Consider the following 20,974-nt stretch of genomic DNA (forward strand, 5'->3'; position numbering starts at 1 on the left):
TAATGCGGGACATCCGAGGGCTGGCAGACAGGCAGTCGGACATAAGCTTATGTCCGACGGCTGGCAGACAGGCCGTCGGACATAAGCTTATGTCCGACGGTCTCCTAGGTGCCCGTCGGACATAAGAGAATTTAACCGACGGCCCGCGCCCGCGTCAGTTCATTCTGTTTTCTCTCCCGCTCGCTCGCGTATGCATAGCCGCCGCCGCCCGGCACCGCCGCCCAAGCCACTCCCGACGACCTCCCGCCCCGCCCCGCCCCGACGCCTAGCCCGCGCCCGAGCCTATGCCCCCGTCGCCCGGTAACTCCAACGCCGCCCAAGCAACACCGGAGCCGCCCCGACGCAGCCCGCGGCCGCCGGAGCCTCTGCCCCCGTCCCCGACGCCCGCCTCGACCCCGCCGGCGCTCGCTTCACCGGCTCATCGTCTGGCAAAGTGAGTAATTTTATAATTTTTAGTATAATTTTGTATATGCATATATATTGTTTGCTAGTATTAATGTTTAGTTTTGTTATGTTCGACGACTTGATTTAATTATGCAATTAAATTAGCTTGTTTTAATTTATTTATTAGTGGCTATATAATTTAAACTTTTAATTTCCGAGGGTAATTATTAAGCCCTCAGAAATAAGGTTGTTTTATTTGATTTAGGGTCCCGTGAAATGATTTTTCTGTAGTGATATTGTATTAGTGTGGTTCATTAGTAATCATAACTAATTAAGTGAACGTCTCGTATCTAGTATGGAGGAGGATCGTCGATGGATGTATGAAGGTTGGAAGAAAAGAGGTGCTCTATCAAGTGAGTGGGTTGCCAAGACTAACGCTTTTCTCGACCGTGCTTTTGCTCGGTCAGAGACTGGAACCGATGTTAGGTGCCCTTGTAGAAAGTGTCGGAACATTTATTTCCTTGACAGGAGGACTATGTACATAGATATTTGCAAGAACGGTTATATGCCAGGCTATGAGGTGTGGGTGCATCACGGTGAGGACCCACCTCCTCGTATTGTATCGGAATTTCAGTCACATGAAGAGGGGGACTACGATAGGATGGAAGAGATGCTTGACGATGTATGGCATGAGATTCTAACCGTCGATTCGGAGAACCCCGATCAACCCACAGTTGTCCCGTTCACGATCATCCGCCCAAGAGATAGAGCTTGCAGTGTTGCGTCAACAGGTAGAGTATCATCAATCAGTTTTGAGAGAACAATTGGAGTACCAGAGGCAACAATCTGAGTACCAGAGACAACAAGCTGAGTACTAGAAGAAGAAGGACGATTATTATGCAAACCTCCAGGCCCAAAATCAAGCTCTTCTCTTGGTAAGTTGAAGTAACATTTTGTACCTTATTTTGCAAAACACATGATATGTATCTTATTTGCTCAACAATGGCTTGTATATAATTTTTAGCAACTAGCCCAACAAGCGGGCGTCCCGATGCCCACATATGGGATGCCGCCTCCGGACTTTGCACTGCCGATGCCAATATTGGAGCCTCCACCCCCGCCTCCGTCACAATTCCCTATGGTATGTACTCATATGGGTGTGTGACATGTTCATAGATGTCTTATGTGTTTAAACGAAAAACTGAGTGGTTACTATTTCATGTGCGTGTGTTATAAGGATTTCAGACACCACCCGCTTCAGTTGCCGCACCTGGAGATGGGTCTGGTCAAGACGACGCATCACATTCTTGGGTGAACAACCTTTTCAACACGCAGAGTCCAGCCGGAGGAAGTGGCTATAACTCGTACCAACCAGGCGATGGATATGAGTGATAGTTCATCAAATGTGTTTAATTTGGAACTATTACTGTTCATGTCAAACCTTATCCGTCGAACAATGTCAGTTTTTATTTTGGACCTATATGTTGATGTAAAAGACTTGTTGAGACTATTTGGAACTATATGTCGTTATGTTAAATTTGTGAATGTGAATACTTATGTGAGTATATTTGTGATTGTGAATATGTGGTTGTATATGAACTCTATGTATATTTGCATGGAATCTGTTTTTTTTGTAAATGTCAGATTTTTAAAAAACAGAATTTTGTGTAATTTCTGAAATTTGTTATGTCCGATGGCCTGACGTCAGCCGTCGGACATAAGGGTTGGTTATGTCCGACGGCTTAATATAAACCGTCGGAGATAACAAACCCTTATGTCCGACGGTTGACGCCAGGCCGTCGGACATAAAAGTTGTGGGTCCCACCATCCGACCAGTAAAATGGTTGACATTTACTATATCCGACGGGTGGTTGTGGCCGTCGGAGATAGCTTATGTCCGACGACCGCCGTCGAATATTACGCTATTTCCGACCCCATATGTCTGACGGCCAGAGACCGTCGGAGATAACTAAATGTCGTCGGACATAAGCTATCTCTGACGGTTTAAAGCTTATGTCCGATGGCTTTGGCCGTCGGAAGTTGTTTTGTTTACTGTAGTGGTTGATACATTTTCTGGTTACAAGCCATTCACTGATGCATCACTTCAACAATCAGGTAGTAGCCTCGGCCTCAGGAACTACTAGGAATCTGAAATCTGTACACATAAATCATTCTCACACAGTCACTTCCATGTTCAAATAGCTTCAGGAACTACTCTATACAATCTCTGAAAAAAACACTATGAAATGAGTTCTTGAAGACCACCAGCTTGAAGGCGCCCAGCTTGAACCATCACAGCTTGTAGGTGTAATACCCACTTTGTAATTGGTTAAAAATAATATCAATAGAGAAACAATTTTTCCTTATGTAAGTTTGACCTTTATGCATCATCATATGTGAACACCCTATGTAAAAAATGATTAATAACATAAAAAGCCACTAAAATATGTATCATGTTGGTTTTCATTGTTGTGTGCATCATGTGACCACATAATAAACCATGTGAAAAGAAATATACTAGATTCCCAAGGGAAAATTTGGAATATAAAAGAAATTATAGAAGTTTGAAAAAGAGAAGATATATAAAGATTTAAGATAAAAAATGTATATATAAATATTTCTCCAAATTGATACTGTTCATGACATAACATAATCTGAGGATAAAATTTGTCACAAAACATTTGAATTTGGAGCTAATTTGAATGGGAAATGAAAGGAAAATAAAAATCTGAAAAGGAAAACAGAAACTGCAGCGCCTGGGCCAGAATTCTTCATTTCGGCCCAGTAACCGAAATGCACTGCGCGGCCCACGTCGACCTATCCACCGCACGCACGCCCTGACTGGTGGGACCCGCGGGTCGGCCAGCTCTCCGCACCACGCCTCTGTCGTGCGGGCCCGATCGGTCAGGCAACCGGACACCGCGCGCGCTGGGAGAACTCTCTGGTCCGTGGGACCCGCTGTCAGCCGCTCCATCCCTTCGCTCTGCTCGTGCGTGCCTCGCCGACTCGTGGACCCAAGCTGTCGGGCTCGTCTCCTCTACCGAAACCGCGCGCAACCACCGCCGCGATTTCCCCGGCGTTGACCGAGCTGGTTCAACGGCATCCTGCTCACTCGGACATCCTTTGCCGCACATAAGAACGCCGCTCGGAGCCCATGGAGAAAAGCCCTAGTCTAGAGGTTGGCCGCCGTCGTAGTGTGAAAGAAGAGGGAAGTCCTCCACGAGCCCTACGGCCAATCCCCCTCCCTAGTCACCGACCGACCAATTGCCAGCGTGGGTGAGTGCCGCTGGGTGTTGCGGACGTGTTCGCGGGAGCGGAAGGAAGAAGGGACCCATTGGGGACTCGGGATTGCTCGCCGGAGTCTCTGCGCAGCCGCAGATCCGCTCTTCTCCGTGGGCGAGCTCGCAACCTCCTCAACAGCCGGTGAGAACTTCTCCTATAGCTCCGCCATGGACTAGTAATGTTGTAGCTCGGGTTCGATTTGTGAATGGGGGCGTGGATGGCGGGATCGACTAGCGCCGGCGATGGCGCCGCCGCGGGTAAATCCTGTGCGCCGCCGCGCCTCGGGATGGATTGGGGCGGACGGTTGGGCACCGTTCGATCCACAGCAACGACTTAGATTAGAAAACGCGTAGCGCTTCAATCGGATTCGCGATAGCCGTAGATTTAGGATCGGTCGGATCAAAACGAATCAGGTTACTTTAATATCTGCACCGTAGATCTTCCATCCGATGGCGCGCGCTGCGTACCGCTTCGTTTTAACCTAGTTCTAATCTGGGCTCTAGAGTTCAGATCGGACGACCAGAAACCACCGATACCCCTTCGGCCAGGGAATTTTGTTAAAGAGCCCCCGTGAAATACTGAATTCAACCCGCGGTCCATTCTGACTATTCACTGAGTCTTAGGAACCTTGCGGGTTAGCCCCTGCATTTTCTGGTAAATGAGGCCCAGTCCAGAGCAGTGTAAAACCAGAGAAAATAATTTATAAATGGATTTTTAATAGGAAAATAATTGATAGAACTTTGATAATTCATAGAAAATGTATATGAAGTCCAAATTACTTCATTCCATTTGCTAAAATTTTGTAGTTTTATATCTATCACCTAGAGCCTCTGTTTTGTCATGAAAACAGTAAGAAATTTATTTCTCACTTAATCCTATTTAAAAACACATAAAACCTTTGAAAATTCATATCTTAAAATCTATAACTCCAAAAATTATTATTCCTGTTCCTAGAATTTTATTTTAACATGTAGATTATTACTGTGTATTTTGTTTATATGTTTGGTGTAATGTTAATTTCTCTATATGCACTGTGCTTGTTTGTATTGTGGCGAGTAGAAGAGCCCGTGACCGAGGATCCTGGTGAGCAGCAGGTTGAAGTAGCTGAGCAGGAGCCCATTGAAGGCAAGTTGTGCCCTTGACTAGTTTTTACCCAATAATGTTCTTTAATATCATTTATCCATGCATAGGTTAATTTTGATGGGACCCAATAGGTCACCCTAGATTGTTTATCTCATTACCTTGTTTACCCCTGAATCACTTGGGTAGTTTGCTATTGCTTTACATGGTTTTGGGATAATCATTTATTATATCTATGTTCCAATTATTCTTGTTATTCTATTTATGTTCATGTCAAGTTCATTAATGTTAATTGGAACATAGAGCTTAACTTGAGAACCACGTGCCACCACAAGGGTTTAATGGGACGCCCTTGGCTGACTAATTAGGAAAGCTAGTGGAAGACTACCTTACCCGAAAGGGGCAAGGGCAGTAGGGGAGTGGTCAGTGTAGGGAGGTCCTTGGTTGATTTTGCTGCGATGGCGGTCAGACAAGAACCCTGCATTGGAGCTTCCTATAAACTGTAGCGGGTTTTCGGAAGCTAGTGGAACTTTGTAAAGGCCTCGTAGTGTTGCCCTGCCGCGCTTCCTAGGTAGAGGTGTATGGGATTCGCGACCCCTTGGCAGATGGGTAACATGACTTGTGGGTAAAGGGTACAACCTCTGCAGAGTGTAAAACTGGTATACTAGCCGAGCTCACGGTCATGAGCAGCTCAGGACTCTCTGATGATTAAATTATGGAACTTAAATTCAATTTGTCATTCACATATGCATGGGATTATTATTAACTTTGTTCTATTATTTTATTAAGGTTTGATATTTACTTACATCTAGTAATTGCTAATAAAAGTTTGACCAACATTAAAAGCAATGCTCAGCTTTAACCATTCTCTTTGATAAGCCTTACACTCCATGAGCTCCCACCTTTGGTGAGTTCATGTCACATTATTCCCCACAACTTGTTGAGCGATGATCATGTGTGAGCTCACCCTTGCTGTCTCACACCCCCCCACAGGAGAAGAACAGGTGGTTCAGGAGGAGCCACAAGGCGAGGAGTTTGATCTGATCTAGGTGGCGTTTCTCAGTTGACATTGGCGCCAACGATCCTTAGTTCGTTTTATGTTTATCCTTTTATTTTGTAATAAGTCTTCCGCTATGTAATAAGTACTCTGATGTTTTGTGACATTTATCTCTATACACTCTGTTATTATATATGTTGTCTTCTTGGCGCATGTATGAGATGCACCTGGCTTTGTTCCTTAAAGCCGGGTGTGACAGAAGTGGTATCAGAGGAAATGTTGACTGTAGGACGAAACCTAGATAGAAATGGACAAACCCTTACCTACTTACCTTATTCTGAATCATTCTATACTTACCTTACTCTGATTCTTTCTATACTTATCTTGATCCTGTCTCACCTTCTACTGTTCTACTCTGGTCATTCTTACCTTCTCTATTCTAAGACAAGACAGATTTCGCACCTTGGAATCCCTACCCCTATGACATTTTTAAGAGATAGGAGGCCTAAGACCAAACCAAAACTATTTTCTATATTTAAAAATGTTGTTTGATCGTTCTAATGATCAATGCCTGATTTGCTTCTTTGATTGATTGAAATAGTATAGACGGGCATCTTAGCATGTACCACCATAAGGTAATATATTAGCTTTAGTGGATAACACACTAATCTACTTAGCTAATAAATCCCCGCAGTAACATCCCTCGTAATTACTCGCCTTGTCTACAATCCTTGCTTTCTTACCCTGTGTTTCTAACCCAGATGGGCTACCCCTATACTGTTATAAGAGAGCAGTATAGACGTGATCCTTGGTATGTTATGGTTAAGAAAGGCAATGGCAGTTTATACACTGTGCTAAAGGAACCATAGGACTCACCATTTCCAAAGGAAAAAGATTTGAAGTTGAAGTTGCAGTAACTACCACCATCAGACTAGCGGCATTCTTAGTAGATGGGAAGTTTGTTGGTGTCAATATCCGTGTGGTTAGAGATTTTTCGGATGTCTTCCCAGAAGAGTTATTAGGGATGTCACCAGATATGGAAGTTGAGTTGGTCATTAATCCCTTATCTAGGACTGTCCCTATTTCTAAAAGGCCATACATGATGTCCGTAGAAGAGCTAAAGGAACTTAAGAAGCCATTAACGAAATTACAAGAGGTTGGGTACATTCGTTCGAGTTCCTCACCTTGGGGAGCGCCGGTCTTGTTTGTACAGAAGGAAGATAGATCGCAAGGGATGTGTGTGGATTATAGGACCCTTAACGATGTCACTGTGAAAAACAAGTGTCCATTACCCCGCATTGAGGATTTATTTAATCGAATAAGAGGTGCAAGTGTATTCTCGAAGATCGATCTCCGATCGGGTTACCATCAAATGAAGATTAGACCATCGGATATTCCTAAGACGGCTTTCTCGACTCGATATGGATTATATGAGTTCACTGTTATGTCGTTTGGATTAACCAATGCACCAGCTTATTTTATGAACTTGATGAATAAGGTGTTTATGGAGTATTTGGACCGATTCGTCGTGGTATTCATCGACGATATCCTTGTTTATTCCTAGAGTGATAGCGATCATGAGGAACATCTAAAGTTGGGGCTACAGAAGCTACGAGATAACCAGCTATATGCCAAGTTCAGCAAGTGCGAGTTTTGGATTGGCGAGGTGCCATTTCTTGGTCATATTATTTCTAATGGAGGGATATCAGTGGATCCTGCTAAAGTCAAGGAGATAGTGGCGTGGAGCATACCCACTACAGTTATGGAGGTTCGGAGTTTCTTGGGACTTGTAGGATATTATCGGAGATTTATTGAAGGAACTTCTAAGATTGCTAAGCCTATGACCTCACTTCTGGAGAAGGGAAGAGAGTTTAAGTGGGATGAGAAGTGCCAAGATGGCTTTGATCAATTAAAGAAGAGATTGATGTCGCCCCAGTGTTGGTTATGCCAGACCTACAGAAGGGATTTGATATTTATTGGGATGCATGTGCCCAAGGCTTGGGATGTGTGCTCATGCAAGAAGGACATGTGATTGCCTATGCTTCTCGTCACTTACGGAATCATGAATTGAACTACCCCACCCATGACTTAGAATTGGCAGCCGTTGTGCATGCACTTAAGATTTGGAGACATTACATTATGGGGACCAAGTGTCAAGTGTACATGGATCATAAGAGTTTGAAGTATATATTCACTCAGAAGGATCTCAACCTTAGGCAACGCCGTTGGTTGGAGCTTATTAAGGATTATGATTTGGAGATTCACTATCACCCGGGCAAGGCAAATTTGGTTGCAGATGCCTTGAGTCGAAAGGAGCATGTTTATTCAGCTGTTGTTGCCCAGCTACCTGATGAGATTATTGAGGATTTCAGGAGACTTAACCTGGAGATAATTGCTCACACTGAAGGAGTTACTATTGATGTGGAACTTACCTTGGAGCAAGAAATCCGCAGAAGGACAGATTGGTGATGCTAAGATACAAGAGATTAGGGATCTAATTACTGAAGGTCGAGGTCCGGAATTCACGGAAGATGAGCAAGGCACCATATGGTTCAAGGACAGGATATGTGTTCCTGGTATTGAAAGCCTTCATGAGACTATTTTAAAGGAGGCCCATGACTCGGATTATTCTATTCATCCTGGTAGTACCAAGATGTATCAGGATTTGAAGCGGAAGTATTAGTGGTATGGATTGAAAAGAGATGTGGCTGTACATGTGGCTATGTGCGATGTGTGCCAAAGAGTTAAGGTTGAACACCAGAGGCCAGCTGGACTATTGTACCCATTAAAGATACCCGAATGGAATGGGAAGAGATTGGTATGAATTTTATTACTGGATTGCCTCGCACCCAGAAAGGATATGATGCTATATGGGTGATTGTGGATAGATTGACTAAAGTGGCTCACTTCATTCCTGTCAAGACTACTTATAAAGGTTCTCAGCTAGCAGAGTTATATATGGCTCGGATTGTGTGTTTGCATGGAGTACCGAAGAAGATCGTGTCTGATCGAGGCTCACAGTTTACCTCAAGATTTTGGAGAAGCTTTCATGAGAATATGAGTACAAAGTTGAATTTCAGTACGGCTTATCACCCTCAGACTGATGGATAGACTGAAAGGACTAATCAAGTATTAGAAGATATGTTGAGAGCTTGTGCCCTTCAGCACGGAGGGAGTTGGGATAAAAGTCTACCGTATGCTGAGTTCTCATATAATAATAGTTATCAGGCCAGTCTGAAGATGTCACTGTTCGAGACTCTATATGGCAAGAAATGCAGGACTCCTCTATATTGGGATAAGACTAGAGGAAGACAATTCTTTGGACCTAAACTTATTCAAGAGGCAGAAGAACAAGTCCGTATAATTCGGGAGCATTTGAGGGTAGCTCAGACCAGGCAAAAGAGCTACGCTGATAATAGAAGAAGACCACTGGAATTTGAAGAAGGAGATTATGTGTATCTCAAGGTGTCACCACTTCGTGGAATGAGGAGATTCAAAGTTAAGGGCAAATTGTTCCCTCACTTTATTAGACCATTCAGAGTTTTTAGGCGAGTTGGAGAGATGACCTATCAACTCGAGCTACCTGATAATCTATCTGATGTGCATAATGTATTTCATGTGTCTCAACTTAAGAAGTGTCTCTGTGTCCCTGAGGAACAGTTACCAATGGAAGAGCTCAGTGTTCAGGGTGATTTGACTTACACGGAGTATCCAATCAAGATTCTTGACACTTTGACTAGAGTTACAAGAAATAAGGTGATAAAGATGTGCAAAGTGCAATGGAGTCACCACGGAGAAGATGAAGCAACTTGGGAAAGAGAAGAAGAGCTTCGCATAGATTTTCCCCACCTTTTCCCTAGATCTTCTTAAATCTCGAGGACGAGATTATTTTTAAGGGGGGTAGGATTTGTAATACCCACTTTGTAATTGGTTAAAAATAATATCAATAGAGAAACAATTTTTCCTTATGTAAGTTTGACCTTTATGCATCATCATATGTGAACACCCTATGTAAAAAATGATTAATAACATAAAAAGCCACTAAAATATGTATCATGCTGGTTTTCATTGTTGTGTGCATCATGCGACCACATAATAAACCATATGAAAAGAAATATACTAGATTCCCAAGGGAAAATTTGGAATATAAAAGAAATTATAGAAGTTTGAAAAAGAGAAGATATATAAAGATTTAAGATAAAAAAATGTATATATAAATATTTCTCCAAATTGATACTGTTCATGACATAACATAATCTGAGGATAAAATTTGTCACAAAACATTTGAATTTGGAGCTAATTTGAATGGGAAATGAAAGGAAAAAAAAATCTGAAAAGGAAAACAGAAACTGCAGCGCCCGGGCCAGAATTCTTCATTTCGGCCCAGTAACCGAAATGCACTGCGCGGCCCACGTCGACCTATCCACCGCACGCACGCCCTGACTGGTGGGACCCGCGGGTCGGCCAGCTCTCCGCACCACGCCTCTGTCGTGCGGGCCCGATCGGTCAGGCAACCGGACACCGCGCGCGCTGGGAGAACTCTCTGGTCCGTGGGACCCGCTGTCAGCCGCTCCATCCCTTCGCTCTGCTCGCGCGTGCCTCGCCGACTCGTGGACCCAAGCTGTCGGGCTCGTCTCCTCTACCGAAACCGCGCGCAACCACCGCCGCGATTTCCCCGGCGTTGACCGAGCTGGTTCAACGACCTCCTTGCTCACTCGGACATCCTTTGCCGCACATAAGAACGTCGCTCGGAGCCCATGGAGAAAAGCCCTAGTCTAGAGGTTGGCCACCGCCGTAGTGTGAAAGAAGAGGGAAGTCCTCCGCGAGCCCTACGGCCAATCCCCCTCCCTAGTCACCGACCGACCAATTGCCAGCGTGGGTGAGTGCCGCTGGGTGTTGCGGACGTGTTCGCGGGAGCGAAAGGAAGAAGGGACCCATTGGGGACTCGGGATTGCTCGCCGGAGTCTCTGCGCAGCCGCAGATCCGCTCTTCTCCGTGGGCGAGCTCGCAACCTCCTCAACAGCCGGTGAGAACTTCTCCTATAGCTCCGCCATGGACTAGTAATGCTGTATCTCGTGTTCGATTTGTGAATGGGGGCGTGGATGGCGGGATCGACTAGCGCCGGCGATGGCGCCGCCGCGGGTAAATCCTGTGCGCCGCCGCGCCTCGGGATGGATTGGGGCGGACGGTTGGGCACCGTCCGATCCACAGCAACGGCTCAGATTAGAAAACGCGTAGCGCTTCAATCGGATTCGCGATAGCCGTAGATTTAGGATCGGTCGGATCAAAACGAATCAGGTTACTTTAATATCTGCACCGTAGATCTTCCATCCGATGGCGCGCGCTGCGTACCGCTTCGTTTTAACCTAGTTCTAATCTGGGCTCTAGAGTTCAGATCGGACGGTCAGAAACCACCGATACCCCTTCGGCCAGGGAATTTTGTTAAAGAGCCCCCGTGAAATACTGAATTCAACCCGCGGTCCATTCTGACTATTCACTGAGTCTTAGGAACCTTGCGGGTTAGCCCCTGTAATTTCTGGTAAATGAGGCCCAGTCCAGAGCAGTGTAAAACCAGAGAAAATAATTTATAAATGGATTTTTAATAGGAAAATAATTGCTAGAACTTTGATAATTCATAGAAAATGTATATGAAGTCCAAATTACTTCATTCCAGTTGCTAAAATTTTGTAGTTTTATTATCTATCACCTAGAGCCTCTATTTTGTCATGAAAACAGTAAGAAATTTATTTCTCACTTAATCCTATTTAAAAACACATAAAACCTTTGAAAATTCATATCTTAAAATCTATAACTCCAAAAATTATGATTCCTGTTCCTAGAATTTTATTTTAACATGTAGATTATTACTGTGTATTTTGTTTATATGTTTGGTGTAATGTTAATTTCTCTATATGCACTGTGCTTGTTTGTATTGTGGCGAGTAGAAGAGCCCGTGACCGAGGATCCTGGTGAGCAGCAGGTTGAAGTAGCTGAGCAGGAGCCCATTGAAGGCAAGTTGTGCCCTTGACCAGTTTTTACCCAATAATGTTCTTTAATATCATTTATCCATGCATAGGTTAATTTTGATGGGACCCAATAGGTCACCCTAGATTGTTTATCTCATTACCTTGTTTACCCCTGAATCACTTGGGTAGTTTGCTATTGCTTTACATGGTTTTGGGATAATCATTTATTATATCTATATTCCAATTATTCTTGTTATTCTATTTATGTTCATGTCAAGTTCATTAATGTTAATTGGAACATAGAGCTTAACTTGAGAACCACGTGCCACCACAAGGGTTTAATGGGACGCCCTTGGCTGACTAATTAGGAAAGCTAGTGGAAGACTACCTTACCCGAAAGGGGCAAGGGCAGTAGGGGAGTGGTCAGTGTAGGGAGGTCCTTGGTTGATTTTGCTGCGATGGCGGTCAGACAAGAACCCTGCATTGGAGCTTCCTATAAACTGTAGCGGGTTTTCGGAAGCTAGTGGAACTTTGTAAAGGCCTCGTAGTGTTGCCCTGCCGCGCTTCCTAGGTAGAGGTGTATGGGATTCGCGACCCCTTGGCAGATGAGTAACATGACTTGTGGGTAAAGGGTACAACCTCTACAGAGTGTAAAACTGGTATACTAGCCGAGCTCACGGTCATGAGCAGCTCAGGACTCTCTGATGATTAAATTATGGAACTTAAATTAAATTTGTCATTCGCATATGCATGAGATTATTATTAACTTTGTTCTATTATTTTATTAAGGTTTGATATTTACTTACATCTAGTAATTGCTAATAAAAGTTTGACCAACATTAAAAGCAATGCTCAGCTTTAACCATTCTCTTTGATAAGCCTTACACTCCATGAGCTCCCACCTTTGGTGAGTTCATGTCACATTATTCCCCACAACTTGTTGAGCAATGATCATGTGTGAGCTCACCCTTGCTGTCTCACACCCCCCACAGGAGAAGAACAGGTGGTTCAGGAGGAGCCACAAGGCGAGGAGTTTGATCTGATCTAGGTGGCGTTTCTCAGTTGACATTGGCGCCAACGATCCTTAGTTCGTTTTATGTTTATCCTTTTATTTTGTAATAAGTCTTCCGCTATGTAATAAGTACTCTGATGTTTTGTGACATTTATCTCTATACACTCTGTTATTATATATGTTGTCTTCTTGGCGCATGTATGAGATGCACCTGACTTTGTTCCTTAAAGCCGGGTGTGACAGTAGGCGTCCAGCTTGAACCATCACATCTTGTAGGTGCCTAGCTTGAATCCCATGAGTCATGGAGAGAGGCGACGCCAGATGAGCCAGCGTGGGAGTGTCGTACCCTAGACTGGGCACGGGCCATCTTCTACGGCGATGCAAGTGAGACTATGAGAGGGAGGCAGCATACTGCGCGATGGAGTCTGTGGGGGACCAAGACGAGACTGCGCGACGACGGCAGCAGGAGGAGGGAAGCGGTGGACCAGCGAGTCGGCGGCGCGCGTCTGGTAGTCTGATATGAGTGAGGGATGCCAGGGGTGAGTTTGGAAAAGAAACAAGGCATCACGGGGAGGTGGAGCCGTGGAGGTATGAGGGTCACTTTGACAAATTACTAAGGAGGAGAGATCAGTTGTTGGATCAGAGATCAATGACTGAGATTGTATATGTGCACCATGTGCATCTCTCCTTCATGTGCATTATATACTTTCCCTTCTCCAGCAACGTTCTCTATATTCATCCTCTATATCCACCATTTACAGTCTTCTCTAAAAGATTTCATCCACTATATCTCTTTCCTCTCCAACAACATCCTCTAAATCACATCCTCTATACACAAATATCTATATTAGAGACATTTTTTATTTTTTATTTTTTGTACATACGTATTTATCATACTCTTAAATATATTGTACATATTTTAGTTTTGCTAAACCGGTTATTTAAAGTATTCAAATGGATGTAAGACCGTTTAGAGAAACTCTATATATAGAGAATCCAACAACGTTCTATAAATTAAGAGTTCCGTTTAGAGGACCCTGCTGGAGAACGTAGATGACCATTTAAAACTCTATATTTAGGGTAGAGGAGGCTTTGACGAACCTTGCCGGAGCCAGCCTAAGTATGGATAAGTTACTGTAGATAGTTTGTACCTATCCCAATGGTCAGTATGGCAGTAATAGCATCTTGCCGTGGGTGCATAGCAGCGTATTGCGCTCGGAAGCTGACGAAGTGCACAACGGTTGTTTTTTCAGATTATGGAACCTTAAAAGTCGTCGCTTCTACGAGCCTGCATGGAGTCCGCACAACGGTTGTGGTGTGACGCACAACCTAATTCCTTTTTGTAGAAATAGAGACTTTTCTGTTGATGTGACCATGACGCAAATCGACGAGCACTCTCATCATAGGACCAGGGCTCATTGGCTGACATGGAAGCGGGGACACTTTCAATTTGCTCGTGGCCGGTGGGCAGAGCATGCCGTTGACTTGTAGCTGTTTCATTCCATCTGATATTGAAGCCTCGAAGGTAAGCGAGATTATGGTGCGTGTTTCCTAAGTAACCAGTATTATGTCAAACTAATCTTCGCTTAAATAAAATTCACGAGTTGCGTGTACGTCTACACAAAATCTGAAAAAACCAATAATATTATTCGTACAGAACGCAAATTATGATAAAATGTACAGAACTCAAATTATGATACAATGTTTACAATCACTGAGCTTCTACTGTTAAATGTGGCCAGATGATCACATACGTATCCTAAGGCTCTCACTGGCACCTTATTCATTTCCTAATTTAAACTGTATATGCACGATCTACTGGCCGACCATGTAATGTAACACCGCAACCATTTCATAAGCTGCAAAAAGAACAAAAGAATGTACTCCCCACTATGGACGACTCCGTAGACGTTCGCTATATACGCAGCGTGAGACGAGCCTACAAGAGCATGGCCGCCGCAGCCAGCAGAGAGGACCCGACGCACGCCGCCCAAGTGCCGGTGCCGCCGCCGAGGCTGCGCGGGCCACCGCTATGGCTTGCTCTGGGCCCGCCGGCGGCGCGGCTGATGCTGCGGCCACTCCTGCCTCCTCCGCGTCTCGCCTCCGCGACGTCCACGAGACTGGCCACGCAGAGGAGCACGACGACGAGCGCGCACAGTGGCAGGACCCTTCTCCCCATCTTCTTCTGGAGCCCAGGCTAGTGCTACTGCTACCCTTCCTCGAGGATCGGCGGCCTGCCTTGGTGAATACTGGAGACTGGTTTTTCTCCCTCCCTGAATTGCCTGTGCGTCCATCTGGGTGTATTTATTTATACCGCGATCCGGAGTTGACCCAGTCCTGAGTCCTGACGTGCTGGCAAGTAGAGTACCCCGTGCCGCCGTGCGTACGAAACAGGACACCGCGAAACCACGGCAGTACGGCAAAACACGCTAGTCGCGTGTTTTGAAACACGTTTGCACCTGAACACCTGAATAATAATCGCTGTCGTTATCTTCTTCTACTTGCATTGAATTTTGTAAGTGCTATCCACTGTATTTGAACAGAACCATTTTTTGTGTAACTTTTGGCGGCTGATAAGCCATTAGCGCGTTATCCAATATAATTGACTGGAATATAAGTTTCCCAGAAACTCTTCCTAGCTAAGCTCCCAGACACGTTCCGTCTGCCGACTCCGTGTACGGGGTCGTTTGGATCGCGACCTAGTCACGTTGATTGAGCCTACATATGCTAAAAATCGCCGACCTGGGTGATCAGGCATGACTTCCAGGTCTTAAATTGGTTGCTCCCAGACACGTTCCGTATCCAATAGGGATGCATGCAGCTTGATCCAACTACGGGTTTGAAACTGGCATGCAGAGGGTTTTCAAACTCGCATTCACAGGTTTAATATTGAACTCATACTCGTTACCCATGATAGGTACAATATGTTACTGATAGTCACGACCACGGGTGCCACAAACCCGCGGGCACATAATTACACACATATATAGGGAAGTAGGTAATAGAACCTCATGGCCGGAAAGCCCGGTCAGGTAGACCTCCACGGTGTATGTGGGCAGGGCTGGAGCACGCGTTCTAGCTCGGGCAGATTCAGCGTATAATGAGTATAAATTTTAGCGTAAATCATCGATTTGTTTCGTAACAATGAATTGGGTCCGAATTACACCGTGAAAATCGTGTGCATGTCCTGGATCGGACGGATTTAAGCGTAAAACATGAACTAAAACAGTATGAATGAGTACAAATTTTAGTGTAAATCGTCGATTTGTTTCGTAACGGTGAATGGAGCCCAAATTATGCATGAAAATCACACATGTTTAGTGTTAGTTTCAGTGCATGCCGCGTAGATGTTTTTAACGTTAAACGCATCATAAATCTGGACCATTTGTTGTGTAACAACTCAAAAGAAGGCAAACACACAACTCAGATCTAAAAAATAAGAAATTGTCGTAAAACACATAAAAAGGTGTTGTAAATTGACGTAAAACACACCGAGAAGTGTTGTAACGGCGAATGGAGCCCAAATTATGGCGTGAAAATCACGTGGGCCCGACCGTGTGCGAGTTTTTTCTCGGGCGGATTTAAGCGTAAATCGTGAACCAAAACGGCGTAAATGAGTACGAATTATATGTGTATACAAGTACCAAAACAAGCAGGTCTTGCTATATGGGTTCAATACTCAACTGTCATATTTAAATTATCAAAGAATTTCAGGAATGCTGATTCCATAGCAAAATTGTTAGTGAATGCATCCAACTTGACAAAGTTCAAACAGAAACAAGTTGCAAAAAATAGTGTATGGGGAATTTTAGTTATCTCCTATATTTAAGCTCTTGCTCAACGCACCGAAAACTGCATGTGTGCCATCAGGACTACAATCAGCTGTCCACATTGTTCGATCAAGTGAATGAACTCTATAGGTAGTCCATGATCCGATTGCCAAGTCAACAGCTTCAGAAAGATCCATAATATATATAGAGGCACCAGATTCTCGAAATTTATTCCCTTCAGAAACGAAATAACCCAAACGATACGTCCTGTATATTTCAACATATTTATGCAACATCTGCATAGAAATCATAAACTGTCATTCGGGCCGTTGTACCAAGTAAGGCTGCCAAACGTGTAGTCCCCTTGTAACCTCCAGAGAGGCGATAAGTTCACCTGAAACGTGGCAGCTTTGTTTGTCGCGTTGAACACAAGAACAGACGGCTCGACGTCGATCTTGACTCCAGCTGGGCTCTCTATCGCGGCGCGGTAAACTGCATCAGCCTCGCCTACGTTTGTGACCGTTCTTGACACGGTGATCGGCTGCCTCAGATCTCTATGGCTGTGTTAGCTCGGCGCCACGGCCTATGGCGCCGAGCAAAGGGTCCAAAACTGCATTTAAAATTTTTTTAGGTCTAAACGTGAATTTACTTCAGTTTAGGGGCTAAAATACAAAAAATTCGGTTCAGCTGATACCCAGGTAGCGTCGTCGCGTTGCATCGCAGTACGGGTTTCCTGAAGCTGCACCCGAAGAACATGTTGTAGTCATTAGGATCAATGTCGTAAATGAGACCATGATCAGCTGCCCTGTTGGGGTTTATGTGCCCTGCTCCGTAGTCGAACGGGTCAGCGATCTTTCTGGGCAATCCCTGTGCCAGTATTGGCATGCCACGCTCGTCACTCACAGATGCTTCAGCCATGCAACAACGTGTTAGATGAGACAAGATCCATATGGATTAGAACTCTGCTAGTAGTGTTGTGAATTATTCTGGTTTGGCATGAGCTGGTTACCTGTTGTCATGATGGCTGATTTCAGTGCAGCCGGGGACCAACTTGGGTGCAGTGCTTTCAGCAGCGCTACGATGCCCGACACGTGTGGTGTTGCCATAGATGTCCCTGAGCCAAATGCATATGCATCTTTCACGGCTGCTAAGATGCTGGCTCCAGGTGCCGCGATGTCAGGCTGTTAAGGAAGCAAAGACTGCAGTGAGATGACAGTGGTTTGGTTTGGTTCGGTGGCTAAGCTTTCTTGTCTAAGTACCTTGATTACTTCAGGGTAATCGATGGATGGACCTCTTGAGGAAAAGCTTGCGATGGTTGGGGCCAGTGTCTCCTTACCAGTGATGGTGCGCGCTGGTTCGATCATGGCCGCAGGAGAGCTGCTTAAACTAGAGAGTAGGTAAGAGTTGTACGAGTAACAGTTTCACTCAATCGGGAATTAGGTCGAGAGTAATGCAATTGCAACTCACCTTGCATCCACCATGTATTTTTCGATCTGAAGGGCAGTGGTCAAGTCCACAAGAACACATGCAATGCCTCTACAATCAGTTGTGGCGTAGATGATATGAATGTTGTAGTATTGAGCAAAGATGAGACCAGAGGCCCCGGCGTCCAGGACGTTTTTTAAGGTGACCGGGAAAGGAGCAGTGATATATGCACAGAGCACAACTTGGCCTCTCACGTCCGTGCCGTTCAAGGAGTCGGCGGTGCATCTGCAGCAGAGAAACAGGGCCTGACTGATCAGCTTCGGAAATCTGCACGCAAATTAAGCAGCGGAGAACAGCAAGGGACTTATCGTACAAGCCTCCATGTACAAGAGGTCTGAAACTGCTTCCCGTCGAGTTCTTCCCGTAGTAGTACATGGATTGACCCTGCAAAATCAGCAATAGGTATTATGAAGCCACATGAAACTAACGCTCATTGGTGTTGGGTTTCGTTTCCGTACCACGATCTGTTGCTTGTTTCCCAGCGTTACTGTGGTCGGGAACGAGCGATCAATCTGGCTCGCCGCCACGGTGATGACCCAGGGAGCAGTGTTCCGGACTACCTGCGACGCCGGCCCGAAGTTGGTCGCGGCGTACACGACGGCGACCCCCTTCTGGACGGCGTGCAGGGCGCCGAACGAGTTCTCAACGCTGGCGAGGGAGAGTGACAGGACGTCTACCCCGTCGTGGATGGCGTCGTCGATGGCCGCGAGCAAAGTGGCCGTGTTGCCCGCCCCGGCCCCGCGGCCGCTGCCCCATATGGCCTTGTACACCGCGATGCGGGCCCTGGGCGCGCCGCCGCGCGCCGCGCCCGCGCCAAGGCCGTGGAAGCTGACCGCCTCCACGACGGACCCCGCCGCGGTGGACGCCGTGTGCGTGCCGTGGCCGTTGGCGTCCCGAGGCGACAGGTAGTCGATCTTGAGCTCTTCCTCGGCCACGCCCGCGCTGTAGAAGCGTGCGCCGATGATCTTGCGGCTGCAGTTGTTGCTGCCCCAGCCCTCTCCGACTTGGCACACGCCTTTCCACCGTGACGGTACCGGCCCGTACCCTTCGTCGCTGAAGCTCCTCGACTCTGGCCAGATACCTAATGCACCCACCATATAGCAGGGTGAGAGAAATTTGTTTCTAGTACTACTACCTATGCCTAAAGTTTAACCAATTTTATTGAAAACTTATCTATATTTTATGACAAATAACGAACTGTGAAAACATGCTCTCTCTCTCTCTCTCCAGAATGGTAGTCGAATTTCAAATAGAAAAAGTCAACTTATACAAATTGACTTTGATGAACAATTGATCACAAGTTTGGAACATAGAACTTGTACTAATGGATTTGTATTTAAAGTGCCTTTGATATCATATTGATGCTCTAATAAATGACAATCTATAGTAAGAGAAATTAGAGTGGTAAAAAATATTTTGTTTCACTTTTTAGACACTTATGATTCTGGGACAGAGAAAGCATTTGCTAACATAGATATTAGTAGGGTAGATTAAACATAAGATAGTTTGACTTAGCATAAAGCTAACATGAGTAATTTTAGATGGAAATGGTAGTTCACTAACATAGGTTACTAACCGGTGTCAATAACCCCGATGATTATGTCCTCCCCGTAGTTGCTTCTATGGAGAAGCTCATTGGGCATTTGGTAGTTCAGACCAAGAAAGTCCCAGCTTCGAGTGGTCATCGTCGTGTAACTTCTGCTTGGTTCCACACTGATGACTTCTGGAAACTCTGTTGGGTTTAGCCAAGGCAGAAAGGCGCAGTTAGTTTGCGCGGCTATAGCTCCTGCAAGGTCTTGTTGAGCGAGCCTACAGACGGAACGGAAACACCTGACCTGCAAGCTGCTTAGCTTGGTCTTCAGTAAGCAGTGCTGCGAAGCCCGAGAAGCCATGCTTGTAGTTGTGGATGATGGAGTCCAGAGTATCTTCCTTGCTGAAAGTTCAGGAGTTCCCCAGATAAACAACATAATCTCTTAAGGCTAGTTTGGGAACGAGAAAATCAGAGGAGATTAGAGAGGCTACACTCCTCTTCTAATTCAAAATTAAATAACAAAGAAAATTTAGCCCCTCCAATCACCTCTAATTTTATAGCTCCCAAACTAGTCTTTATCGAGTAAACATCACCAAATAACTATGTAAATCAACAAGTAACAGGAAATTCATGATCCATGTATGGGGGTCAAACGGGAACTAGAAAGTACCTTCTAAGAACAGCGGTGAGCATATCATGGTGCGAAGCGATTACATCGTTCGGGTGCTCATGTTTCACGTCGCCTAGATATACAATATAAGTCTACAAAATATAGATGGGTAGAATTTTGGATTTGAGAAGACTTACTTAAGCTATAACATACGATAGCTTGTGATGACTGAAAGCAAGCATGCCGCATGCTTACCTTGCGAGATCGTCCATTTACACCCGATAAAAGCAAGCAGAAGCAAAGTAGTAGCGCCAAATGGGCACGCATAGAAGAACATAGTGCCATTTTTTTTGCCAGTATATGACTCGTTGCTCATTGTTGAAGTTCATGAGCTGGTTTTTTATAGACATGTTCAATGTTCTCTATTCTCTTGGTCAACGTTGGAAGAGTCCATAACCACTCTCAAACCCTTATTAGACTATGACTGGCAGATCATGTATATAGCCGCTCAAAATACTATTTTGTATTGTAGACCGTATTGTTTATAGAGTCAAGTTTGAATTATATGATGAAAATGAGTAATAAGCTACTGAAGATACCCTTGGCTATGGCCAACAAATCGTGCATATGACCGTGCAAAACGCTGCTTTGCACTGTAAATTGTATTATTTGAAGAGTGGAATTTGAAATAAAAGATAAGAATAAATAAATTATTGGAGATAGGCATGTCCCTTTGCTCCCTTTCATTGAGTACAACTCTTTTGTCCCTTAAATAAATCAACATATAAAATTGCCCTAAATTAATATATTATAAGTTTGATCAAATATATACTAAATATTAAAGAGATAAAAAATAT

General features: G+C 44.8%; 1 protein-coding gene across 5 annotated transcripts; it reads right to left on the minus strand.

Annotated features, from left to right (window-relative positions):
• Window positions 1-16,673: 16,673 nt before the first annotated feature.
• Window positions 16,674-20,485, minus strand: LOC103652446 (subtilisin-like protease SBT3.10). 5 transcript variants are annotated; one of them, XR_004857335.1, is made up of 12 exons: window positions 20,373-20,485; window positions 20,178-20,269; window positions 19,812-19,909; window positions 19,553-19,708; window positions 18,435-19,057; window positions 18,290-18,360; window positions 17,959-18,201; window positions 17,751-17,868; window positions 17,501-17,672; window positions 17,186-17,399; window positions 16,886-17,101; window positions 16,674-16,787 (listed from the first exon to the last, which is right to left on the minus strand). XR_004857335.1 is itself a non-coding variant. In XM_020551169.2 (11 exons), exons 1-11 carry the CDS (start codon window positions 20,460-20,462, stop codon window positions 17,038-17,040), a joined length of 1,941 nt encoding a protein of 646 aa, XP_020406758.1. In that variant the 5' UTR covers window positions 20,463-20,485; the 3' UTR covers window positions 16,674-17,037. The 5 variants fall into 5 exon arrangements, 3 of the variants coding, with proteins under 3 accessions (XP_020406758.1, XP_020406757.1, XP_020406759.1); XR_002268459.2 differs by having other exon boundaries at window positions 17,751-17,877; XM_020551169.2 differs by having other exon boundaries at window positions 16,674-17,101.
• Window positions 20,486-20,974: the final 489 nt, after the last annotated feature.

This window comes from Zea mays, chromosome 3 (assembly GCF_902167145.1).
Source record: "Zea mays cultivar B73 chromosome 3, Zm-B73-REFERENCE-NAM-5.0, whole genome shotgun sequence".
Classification (NCBI taxonomy): domain Eukaryota; kingdom Viridiplantae; phylum Streptophyta; class Magnoliopsida; order Poales; family Poaceae; genus Zea; species Zea mays.